The 12,639-nt window shown below is 48.3% G+C and overlaps 1 protein-coding gene across 1 annotated transcript; it reads left to right on the top strand.

The window, feature by feature from the left end:
* Window positions 1-8,204: 8,204 nt before the first annotated feature.
* On the top strand, window positions 8,205-12,100 carry LOC111076445 (protein split ends-like). The gene is made up of 2 exons (XM_022370254.2): window positions 8,205-8,371; window positions 10,704-12,100. Exon 2 carries the CDS (start codon window positions 10,745-10,747, stop codon window positions 12,098-12,100), a length of 1,356 nt encoding a protein of 451 aa, XP_022225946.2. The 5' UTR covers window positions 8,205-8,371; window positions 10,704-10,744.
* The last annotated feature ends 539 nt before the right edge of the window (window positions 12,101-12,639 follow it).

Raw genomic sequence — 12,639 nt, 5'->3', positions numbered from 1 at the left:
CCAGTATTTATTTGGTGTTTGCTTTTGTAGTGGCTGCTAAACGGTGATCTGATCACGAGTGACCACAAGTCACCGAACGGCTCTGCAGCCGCCATCTCTCATGGCCTTAACGAGCATTCGTGGACCGGACCATAGATTTGCCTTGGGCCAACAACACGGGGCCTATCAGATGCTGCCCCCGTCCACCTGCCAACCCCAATCCCATCCCACGATTAGCTGGATGAATGATGGCGGCTGGGGCACACGATTCCTGATGTCAGACTGTTGCCGACTGCTGTGGGAGGCAGAGATGCTCGTGCTGATGGGAAGAGAGTCATCAATTGAATTCATTTCTCACTTTTGTTCACAGAACGTACGCCACAGAATACTCAGCTGGGTATTGGGCTGCTGCAGCTAATTGTTTTTGCCACAGGGCGCATCATTCGAACATTCCCCTCGAGTGTTTCCGCTGCGCACCAACTTTACTCTATTTATTGCATTTATTTGCATTATGATTTAGTTCTTGGCTGTTGCATATAAATAAAGGAACTTATTCTTGCTTATTCTTCTGCTGCTGCTCTTCTATCTATCTCATTGTCTGCCATTTGCCAGCACTCAACGCATCATTGCAGGCGCAGAAAAAACTTTCAATTCACGCACGCAAGTTGGGCAGGACATGGCGGAGGAGTCCTTCGACTCGCATGAAATTCAATCAGAACTTTGGGAGAATCCCTGCCCACTGCCCCTGCCCCTGCCCCCACCCCAAACCTTTCTAAGCGAAGAGAACAGCGCCAGGAGGGAGAGTTGAGCAGAGGCAGAGGCAGATTTAAATATGCGCGTTGCATACTTTTTGGGGGGCAGTGCGTGCCAGAAATGAATGGCCAGCGGAAGGGGGTGGATGGGGTGCTGCAGGGGTGCGGCAGGTGAGGAGCGGTACGTAATGTTTTTGGCATTAGCCGGGCGAACGTTTTTGCAATTGCTGCTGCGATTTTCAAATCAATTGGCAAACAGAACAACAAAAGCGCAAACACAAACACAAACACACACACACAGTGAGTGTCAGTGGGTATGAGTCCTGCAACAACTCCAATGTGTGTGTGTGTGTGTGTGTTCGTGTGTCCTGTGTGAGTTGTGCTTTGGCGGCATTTACTTGGTGCAGTAACATAAATTACCACAGACAGCGACCACAGAGGCACACTCGCACTCACACTCACACTCACACTCACACTCACACTGCCATACAGACACAACATAATAAACGGGACAGGTCATGACCAGAAGTAGGCAGGGTGGCCAGGCAGGGGGCTGGCAGAGGAGTCCATGGTGGTCGGCGGTCGGTGGTTGCCAGTGGGTGGTGCCGGTGCTGGTGCTGGTGCTGGTGGCACCGCAGACGAGCCGCCGCGGCAGCCACTGCAACGTTCTGCGGCTTACAAATTATTTACTTAATTGCCAACGAAATGTGTCTAATGAGCCAAACGGCAAAATGCAATGAATGGCAATGCGAAGCACTGGACTGGCACAAAGCATTGCATTGCATTGCATTGCACCCATCCAGCAGTGGGTAAACATACAAGCAAACATCTGTGCATTACATACTCACATATCTATGGCCAGGTATGTATGCAAATACTCAGGCTGGAGTGATGGCGAGAGGCAGTGATCAAAATGCCACTCGGGAATGCCGCTCTCTTTGGGCTGTTAGCTGAGGCTAAGCACAGTTTGTGTCTCTGGTTATATTTTATACTGCATAGTTTATTTTATTTTTTATTTTATTTAAATTATAATCTTGGTTACATTTTATGCTGCATCATTTATTTTATTTATTTTATTTTTTATTTTATTTATTTTATATAAATTATAAATTTGTTCACATTTTACACTCCATAATTATTTTATTTATTTTATTTTTTATTTTATTTCCTATTTTATTTATTTTGTTTTGTATTTTATTTTATTTAAATTATAAATTTGGTTCACATTTTACACTCCATAATTATTTTATTTATTTTATTTTTTATTATATATTTTTTTAATTTTTTCCCCTTTTTTAATTATTTTCTTTTTTATTTAATTTATTTTTTATTTTATTTTATTTTTTAATTATTTTATTTTATTAATTTTATTTATTTTATTCTATTTAAATTATACAAAAATAGTTCATGTATTTTATCTTATTTGATTTCATTACATTATATATTATCCACCAGCGAGTATTTGTCGTCCGTATTGTAATCATTATTATGGCATAAATTCTACAACTATTCTTCACTTTCCCCAACAGTTTTTAGTTTTGTTTGCACCATTTATTGGTGCTTATTGGTGCGTTTTCCCTTTCTTTGTTGATCCCATTTCCCATTGTATGAGTGACTGGTTTCGCTTTTAATTTAATTTATTTCTCTGTCAATTGCGTGACTTTCCATTCGATCATCCACCATGTCCAGGTTCCAATTAACTTAACCCAAAATCTATTCAACTCGATCAGGCAACACCATTTGGTTCGCTTTGTGCGTTCCAATCTCCATCTTCCTGCAAACACAAACAGAGGCACAAACAGAGTCAGAGACCACAGCCAGAGACACAGCCCAGAGACACAGACAATGGCATGCCCCTTTAAAGTTCGTCATTTTGATCCGATGGTTCCGCTTTATTCTTTGCTTAGCTGCAAAATAATTTCCGCTTGTCTATGGAAAGTTGAGAATCGAATTTTTCGGAGCGTCCACGACGTGGACATGGACATGGACGAGGATGTGGACGTGGGACGTGTCGGAGCAAAAGGTTGAGGCAAAATACAAAAGGAAGCAAAACTCTGGCATGGTTCAAAATGGTCATGTTTGCATATGTTGCTTGCTGGCTGGCTGGCTGGCTGGCTGGCTGGCTGGCTGGCTGGAGGAAGGTGGGTTTAAGGAGTGTTCGGGGTGAGAGGTGAGCGGGGCTTTGGTCTGGTTTGGTTGCATGCCATGGGCGTGGCATATTGAACATTAGCTAAAACTCAAGTGAGCCGCAACGAATTGAAACGAATCGAATTTCTAGCCAGCCTTGAACGAAGCGAAGCGAAGGGGGTGGCGCCAAGGAATGTGCCACAAGGAGGAGCCAGGAGTCCAGGAGGCCAGGAGCCTCCTCTATCTAAATCTATATGAGTGTCAGTGTGTGTGTGTGTGTGTGTGTGTATTGGAGGGGCGCAGCATTTTGCGGCGTGTTTGTGCAGTGACAGCAACAGCGACAAAGTTGATTTATCAGTTTGGTGGCCATTAATCATCGCAGCGACAAGTTGGACAGCCAACGGACCAGCTGGGGTCAAACAGTGTTCGGTTCTTCTTCCTGGTTGTTGTTGCTGTTCCCCGTTGCCCGTTCCCCCTACCCCCTTCCCCATCCCATTGGTGTGCTGCTGCTGCTGCTGTTGGTTGTTGGCTGATACTCTTGGCTAACGGCTAACGGTCAACAATGTCGCTAACGCTTCAGCGCTTCGCCATTTTCATTTTCTTCCCCCTCCCCGCACCCCTTCCTCCTGTTGTCTTTTGTTTCTTGTTTTTGTTTTCCCTCCTTTTTTCTTTTTTCCTGTTGTTGTTTCACTTTGAGATAATAAAACAGGCAGATGAGATCGATGGCCGAACCGGGCTCTAATAACCCAAAGGACACTGGCTTAGCACACACACACACACACACATAGAGCTTCAGTGAAGTGTGAGAAAAAGGCACACACAGGTGACACCATCTACCCCCCACTGCCACTCCGCCCACCCTTACTGCCACACTCTTTAAGCGATTTGTTTTGCATTAGCTGCTGGAGCTCGTTGGATGAGAAATTTCCTTGGCTGCATTTCAATTCACAGCACATAAATCGACAAATCGCCGCTGGCTGGGGAAAACTTTTGCGGCATATACCACCCACTGCCGCCACCCGCCACATTCTAAGCCCTAAGTATCCTTCACAACTGGCAACCCCCGCCCCCTCTGCCATAGTCTTTGGCCATTTATCTGCGCTGCGCAGGTGACACGCAGTGGAAAATGTGCAAAATTGCTGGACATACATATATATTGATCTGCTCCCCACCCGCTGCCGCTGCCGATGCCGCTTTTTGCAGTCATTTGCAGAGCACAAGGCGATAAATGTTAAACGGCCAAATCGATGGCAACACATGCGAGCCAGAGAGCCAGAAAGCCAGTGCCAGAGCCAGCCAGAGCTCCAGGAGAGGTACGACTACAGGAGAGCTCTACCCACAGGACATAGGATACGGGACACAGGATAGGGGACACAGGACATAGGACAGGCCCTGCCTTGGCTTGACTTGACTTTACTTTGCCCGGTTTTGGTGGTGGCCTCCACTCCTACTGCTGCCCCACTATCCCACTGCCAGGGGCTGCAATTAAAGCGCCGCCAGTTAAAGCGCCGACAAAGCGCATGCAAACACAATGCAGGGAACACGCTGCCCAAAAGCGAATCGCGGATACCCTTTAAGGAGACTTTATTAGTTGGATATATGGGTGGATGGTTCAGCAATTGATTCGATCGGACTGAGAGCTGACCCTTAATGCCCCGAAGAGTCAGACAAGCTGCAGCCATCGTACTACACATAAATGAAGGAATGATTGGGATAATAGATTCCACAATGTATCCCTTAGCTGCAAATGGAAAGTGTTGCGGAAATGCGGAATTCGAAGCAGGAGCTGGATGATTAGGAATAACTCTGTGATTGCATTTATTCCATGGAAAAGATGGAGCATATCTTACGTTCAGCCCATGAGACATTTGTCAGGCGCTTTCCGGAAAAATATGCGGACTCCGAGTAAGTTATTTGACACCCGCTGGCATTGAGGCTTTGGTCTTGTCTGGTCTGGTTTAGTCTGTTAGCCTGTCTGCTGTTTGCGATGTGTGCCAGGCATAAATAGCACATGGGCTATATAGCCACAGTCAGTGGCAGAGTCAGAGGCAGAGTCACAGCCACGACTATGTCCCTGGCTATCTCTCGCTCTCTCTCGCTCTCTCTATCTCTCTCTCTGTGTAGATATTGCGTATGTGGCGTGCAATGTTTATACAGTGCAGAGAGAGTGAGAGAGGGAGAGGCAGCCCAATGATGTTGATAGTTTGGCTAGTGGAGTTACAGTTACAGTTACTGTTGCAGCCATACTGCCGGGCAGTGCCACTGCCCCACCAATTGTGAACTGCGTGAAGAGATGTATCTTTTGTGTGCTTGGTGTAATTTCAACTAATTGCTTAATCAATAATCACATAGTTCAATTACTTTTATGACGGCCAGCCAGGGGCAGGGGCTGGGGCAGCAAGGGCCACTCTCCAGGTGCTCTTTGGGGCTTACACTCTCGGCCATGGCCATATCCATAATCCCTTCCAATGATCCTTCACCAACTGATTCGTTTGAGAATCGCATCGAAGGGCTCTCCCGATACTTTCGATGGCTACGCCTGGATTATATGTAGAATTCGCACCCACCTGACTTTGGATTATCCCCCACGGTCGCGTTACCCGTCCGTCCCCGTCCGTCCCCGTCCGTCCCCGTCCTCCTGCTGTGAAGCTGTCAAAAAATTTGCTGAGCCTGCCTAATTTCTGCCCGGAGCGTGTTCCCTTCAATTTTTGGTCAACATTTTCTTATTGTTGGGCTTTTTTGCCCATGGAATTCATTAGATGGGTGGGCAGGGAGTCGGTTTGGCTACGTACGAGTGTGGGTGGGTCGTGTTTGGTGTGGGGGGAAGTTTTGGTCAGGCTAAGCGGCTTAAAATTTTGAGCAGAGCAGTCAGCGACGTCAAATGGCTGCCATCAACTCGGATTTTCGGCGGTGTTTGGGACCGCGGCATTAGACCCGGGACTTACCAATTCAATCCCTGTATCCCTGTATGAACAGCCCAGCCAAGCCCAGCCAAGCCCAGCCAAGCCCAGCCCGCCCCCAGGCTACCGGTGCCTCCCTTTGGGCCCCTACTCGGCGATGGCTTTACCCCAAATGCGATCACACAAAAACCCAATTAAAAAAGTTTGCATTTTTATGCCAAGCCACAAAAAAAAAAAAACCAAAAAAAAAAAAAAGATGTCGAACCAAAAGCGAAGAGACTGCCGAAGAAGGAGCAGAATGCTGCTGGGGGGGGAAAAGCGAAGAAAAACGCGTGCGGAAAACTGTTTGTCAAATAATTTTTCACAAGGCTTTCGGGCGGCGTGAACGGGGGCGAGGCTGATGGGGATGGGGATGTGCGATATGCTGATAAGGCAGCCAAATGATAGAGGGCCACAAGGAAAAGGGAGACAGCGTGGCAGTTGGGCGGAGGCGGCCATTAAGTGGGCATGGCCAGTCGAAGGAAATATAAATACGAAAAATAAATGGAATTGTGACATTTACGCTTTTTGCGAGCTTAGAGAGTGCTAATACTTTGGCACGTAACGGGCGGGGGGCTGCGGGTCTGCTCTGCTCTGCTCTGCTATGTTGCTAGAAAATTGGGGAAACTCCTCCAGCAGCAGGGGAACCAGCAAGCGGCAGGGCAGTTCCAGTTGCATGGCATGGCAGCAAGAGGCACAGGGAAAACAGTCTCAAACAGTTAGCGACTGTCGAGCAGATGTCACAGGACGAGAGAGGCGAGAAAACATTTCCCAACTTACTTTACGAAATTTTAATTATTTTTCTTGCTCGTTTTTTTTTTTTTTTTTGCTTTTTTGCTTTTGTTTTATTTATTTCTATATATTTTTGAGTGTTGCCAGCCCCGTCCCCAGCCCCAGCCCCATCCCATTGGGTGTCCTTCAGCGTCCCGTTCCCCTGGCCAGTGTCTTTGTGAGCTCTGCTGCTGTGTATTTTATTTTTACATTTTAATTAAAACTCAATTTGCACTTACTTAGAAAATCATTTCGCTTCAGCTTTCGGTCTCTTCTTCATTCGTTTGGTTTTTTTTTTTTTTATTTTTTTTATTTATTTTTGTATTTTGTCGCAGTATTTTGCATTGTTTATTTATCTTAACTGCTTCCCCCAGTCATCCCCCTCTTTGCGCCTCCCTCAAAGTTGTGTCTTTGAGCAACCAATTAAGCTGGGACTTTGTTCCGCATCCTATCAAAGTTTGTTACTCGCTTTTGGGTATTAAAAACATGTGCAAAAATATGCACACTTTATTGTAAAAAGATCTCCCATGGGGGGATAGTTTATCTTGGATTTGTTTTGGATGGCCAAAGAAATTGTCTGCACAAATTACCCTTGTCTGTTGGTGTTGCGGCTGATTAAATCTATTTTTGAGTTTCATTCAATTGCAACAAATCAGACTTAGGCCCCGCAGTGGATCGAGGCGGAGTGGATTGTGGGCGGCAAATGCAATCGGTGGAATTTTGTGCTTTCAGCTGTTTATTACACTTTTGGCCATAAAATAATCGCAAAAGCCAACAAATTTAACAGCAACCTTGCACCCCACCCACACCATCATCCCGTTCGCTGGCCCCAGCACGCGTAGCTTTTTAATTGTTGGCCAAAAGTGGCAAGCGGCCAGCGGCAAAATGTTTGAATAGTCCAAAATTTAGCACTGAATGCGAGTGCATAATTAAAATTGAGAGCTGCGGAGGATGGGCCAGGACCAGGACCAGCACCAGGACCACCACCAGGACCAGGACCTCTCGTAATTCTCTCATAATATTTGGTCGAGTGTTGGCTTGCGCCTGCACGGCTTTTGTTTGGTTGTGTGCATAATAAAATATCCGTTATCTCATTGATCTATTACCAGAAACAACCAAAAGCACACACAGACACACAGACACTCACAATGGAATAACAGCCACAGAGCAGGAGAATGTTTGAAAAGTGAGAGGAGAACGACCACAAACAGAGAGCAGCGAGTAGAGAGCAGCGAGTAGAGAGCAGCGAGTAGAGAGCAGCGAGTAGAGAGCAGCGAGTAGAGAGCAGCGAGTAGAGAGCGAGAAATGTTAGAGCGAGCGCAAGGTGACGAGTGCCAAGTGCGAATGAGATGGCGAGTTCTGTGTGGAGTAACGGGAACAATGGGAATGCAGGCAGGGGAAAACACAGAGAGAAGAATTACAGGCAGGCAGACAGACGGCCTGAGAGAGAAGAGAACAAAACTTGAAATGGTGCAGAAGGCAGCCCAAAGGCAGCAGAAGAGCAGCTTCCACTCCCCACATGCTCCAAGATTAAGCACACAGCCGAATGCTCACAGCCCACAAAAGCGACGTAAAATACATGAGCGAGTGGACAGATCTCCGTACAGACAATCGGAACCAAAGCAACAATCTACTTTAGACTCAGCAAATGAACAGCACAGAAATATATTCAAACGAAATACAGCCAGGGGCAAAGGCATACCCCACCCAGACACCAGTGAGCACACGCCAAAGAAGAGTTTCGAGCAGCCACAGCTACTTGCAGCTACTTCCAGATACAGTCAGCGTTAGCTCTCAGCCAAAGTAAGTTATTAAAAATAATCATAATTGGTATTAGCCAGTGCCAGCCACCCTCTGACCCCACTTGATCTTGGGGCAAAGCCCCAAACGCAAGCGAAACGCAAACACACAACCCACCCACCCCCCGAGTGCCTCACCTTTCTTGTAAGTAGTGCCGTCGCCCTTGAAGGCCGTTTCCTGGATAATAAATCCATTTCATAAAGTGTTGATGAGTTTGGGGCAGCGTCCCTCGGCCGGGGCCAGGCACTTGCCCCAAAGCCGAGGCCGAGCCCAAGTGGCTCCGCAAACAATTTAATTAAAATATGTCAGCCTACTACCACCCTCCCCCCACAGCCTGCCAAGGTGGCAGGCAGCACACAGGCAGCAGCCACGTTGCCCCACAGTGGTGGCAACAACAGCGCACAACAATTGTCGCTGGGATAAAATGCCAAATTGAAACATTTGCCAGCCGTGACAGGCAGGCCGGCCACCAACGGGCCACCAACGGGTGACAATATTTTGGGAGTTCTCCTGCCCCGCTGGACAGGATTGGACAGGACTCTCCGTGTCGTCGTTGTTGTTGTTGTCGTTGCCAAACAACTTTGCTTGCAACTTGCTCCACATTTTTGAGTTGATGTACCCAGTACCCAGTCCCAGCCTCAGTCCCAGCCTCAGTCCTAGTCCCAGTCCCAGCCATAGCCCCAGTCCCAGCCATAGCCACAGTTCTGCCTCCTAACACCCCTCAGCCCTTTGTGCACTTGCAAAAAATTATATTCAGCTCTCGGCAAATTGACAGACGAAATTTTAAATATTTTAATTGTATTAAATATTTAAAATATTTTGTATTTAATAATTACAAAATAATTACCGAATATTGTACACAATTATTATATTTTAAGTTCACTGTGTGCAGGTCCCTGCTGCAGCTACAACTCTCCCCCCCGCCCTGCCAGCACTAGTCGTTGGCTCTCCTTGGAAGATTCCCCAACTCCTCCTGCTGCTCCTCCTACTTCTACTCCTCCTTCTTCATCTCATTCTGCTGGTTGTCTTTTGTTTTTTTGCGTTTTTAATTTTGCTTTGTGACAATTTTACCCATCACCCTCCCCCTATCCCTCCCCCACCCACACCCATTACCATTTTCTTTATTTTTTTTTTGTTTGTTTTGTTTTGCAGTTGTCAACTGCCTTTGCCACCACACTACTACGCCTCCCTGGCCACACCCTTGTGTTGTCTTCATTTATGCAATCTTTTCTCTCTGCTTCGCGTCGCCATTTGATAAGTTTGACAGCGGCTACTTCGCATGCAACCCTCTGGGCAGCCCAGCTGTGCTTTGTCCGACCAGCAGACCAGCCTCAGCCTCAGCCTTACCACCCAGCCACCCAGCCACTCTTCCCCACTCTCTCTCTCTCTCTCTCTCTCACTGCTGCTGTCTATTGTTGTGCAAATAAGCAGCGCTCAGGCGTCAAACTGAAAATAAATGAGCCAAAAGTGGTACAGACACAGAGCCGAAACGGGACAGGGATAGTGAGTGGGGGTGGTGGGTAGTGGGAAGAGCAAGAGAACCTTGGATGACGATGATATTCTTGTTGCTGAAGTGAAAACAAATTAACTATCTCACGCTGAGTTTTTGTAGCCTCTGAGACAGGCAAGGAGAATGTAATGGAGAGAAAGAATGTGGTGGGGCGGGGCGTGGGCGGGGGGAGTAAAAGTGTAGGCAAACCAGCAGACAAAGGAGAAGCAATCGCTAGGCTCAGGCAAACACTCGACAAAAAGGCTCCAAGGATTGTCCAAGTTGACAACTTTGTTGATTCAGCATTACCCTAACCAAAGAACCAAAGAGCCAAGGAAAAAAAACAAAACAAAACAAAACAAGACAAGACAAGACAAAGCAGCAGTCGGAGGAGGCGAGGAGCGGAGAGCGAACGGAGCAGAGCCCGTCAGTGGGGAGACATCACAAGGACACCTTAAGCTTAAACCTAGTAAAACCCAGTCCCACAATTAATCGCTCATCATTGGAGCTGAAACGAATGTACACGAAATAAAGTAGATGCCAAAATAATTACACACACACACACACACACAGAGCAAAGTGTTTCCGAGCCCCGTAAAGTGAATACTATGCCTATCGGTAATCGATACTATTAGCAGCAAAAGTGTACAGAATGAGCGTTAAATATTTGAACTTTGATGTCACTTTGACACTGAGAAAAGCCAGCCAGCATCTAGTACCATTTGAGACCTGTGTTGGGTCATACAGCACGCGTCACGTCATTCGATCCTTAGTCTATTTCAGGCACTCATAAGCAACACAACAGATATTCTGGAAAGCAGTAAAATAATTTCACTTTTCCCACAGCTCTCTCCCACTGAGCTAATTTGGCAATCCAGGCTTGCAGAATGGCTTTTATGGCACGACAGAACCCGAGGGGCAAGGTGGTGGATCGCAAGCAGCTGTCGGGCTCTCACACAAGTGGACTCCTCCGTCAATTGCCCGAATTGAGCGACATGAGCGACCTGAGCGACCTGAGCGACCTGAGCGACTCGGAGGAGTCGACTGCGGGACCGATCACCGATCGCACTCTCGTTCCACTCGTAGCAGATGCCGACACGGACACAGACTCATCATCCTGCACCCTTGTGGGCAATCGAGAGGATGTTGGTGAATTCCTGGACACTGACACCGACACCGAAACCGAAACCGAAACTATGGCGAGCTTCTGCCGGGAACTGGAGGAAGGGGAACTGGAAGATGCATTGGCAGGTCTCGGCCTCGAGGATGGCAATAAGTCGGGCTGCCAGGAGGATTGGCGAAGTGAGACAGGGACCCTTGTACCGGCCGCATCTATCGGCGATTGCAGGGACCTCTCGGAGTCCTCCCTCATCCAGGGAGGGGCTTCACCCACCGACAGTCTGAAGTCCTACAACAGCTGCAGGACCTACCTCCTGAGCAGTGAAACACCAGAGGACATGGAGGCCAGCGAAGATCGCGAACTGATGACCAGCAGCAGCTGCACCCCGGACACTGCGAGGGAGTCCCTCTGCAGCTGGAGTGACGCGTATGCCGCTGTCCTCGAGGCACCGGAGGGTGGGAGTAACTTCCTGCCCTCTCTGAACTTGGAGAGCTGCAGCCCGCACGTTTCCACCGGGTTCAAGAGCCTCGAAGCCCAGAAGAAGGATCGCGACAGCCTGCAGTTCGAGGCGTGGAAGCAGCGCAAGGCGGAGGAGCGCAAGAAGAAGATTCTGGCCGCGAAGCGGGAACGCGAGAAGCGCGAAAGGGCGACTACCGAGCGCTTGGAGCAGTCTCAGAGGCAGGTCAGGGAGTGGCGTCTCCGGAAGGAGCAGCAGGAGCAGCAGGAGCGGAACAACACGTCCACGCTCATCCAGAAGAAGTCCTGCACATCCGTCCCTGGCCCTGGCCCTGTCCCTAGCGCCGCAGGGTGCCGCCAGAAGGAGACCGCGGAGGAGCGTAGAGAGCGCCTCAAGGAGTGGGAGCGCCGCAAGGTGGCGCAGCAGCAGCAGGAGCGGGATCGCGCTCGACGCCAGCGTGAGCAGAAGGAGCAGGAGAGGAAGGAGCGGCTGCAGCGGTCCGAGGGGGCCTGGTCCAAGTGGATGGCCAACATCGACAAGCGGCCCAAGCCCGTGCCCCTCAACCAGGGCTTTGACTCCCTGCGCGGCAGTGCCTCTCAGATGTTCATCAACCCGAACGAGTGGGACTCGAGCACGGATCCGCCGCCAGATGCTCGAGACGTTTAGCCGACCGACACCCAACCAAAAAAAAAATTTAATTGTTCATTTAAAAACATTTCCATTATTTTATATTTAAAATTTTTGTTGCTAGTGCAGCAGCAACAGGCCACAGCCCGCACCATCGCTCCATCGCACCATCGCACCATCGCACCATTGCACTGTCACCCATCAAGAGGAGGAACCACTCCATACCGTAAGTGTTCCGTTAGTAGTCGCCCGTGGAAGTGTAATAATAATGCTTTCAGGCAGAAGCGGCTTAAGGCGCTGCCAGTTCGCTTCCTGACATCGATCGCACTGCAACAATATAATGTTAGGCCAGAACGAAGCAGCTGGAAGCGAGACCGGATGGGGGATGGCAGATGACATTCCGTCGCCAGGTTGTGCCCTATTTTTCGCCATCAAAATTTGAACTCTCTTTTAGTTTGTTTCTATATCTTAATACTTGAAATAAATTGTTTTGGCCGAAGCATCAATTCAAACTGTGAATAATTATTCAGTTGAAGAACTTGCCGAAATTCTAGAAATTTTGCACCTGTTGATGGGCT

This window comes from Drosophila obscura, unplaced genomic scaffold, assembly GCF_018151105.1.
Source record: "Drosophila obscura isolate BZ-5 IFL unplaced genomic scaffold, ASM1815110v1 contig_73, whole genome shotgun sequence".
Taxonomy (NCBI): Eukaryota; Metazoa; Arthropoda; class Insecta; order Diptera; family Drosophilidae; genus Drosophila; species Drosophila obscura.
This window is presented reverse-complemented; position numbering and strand designations above follow the sequence as displayed.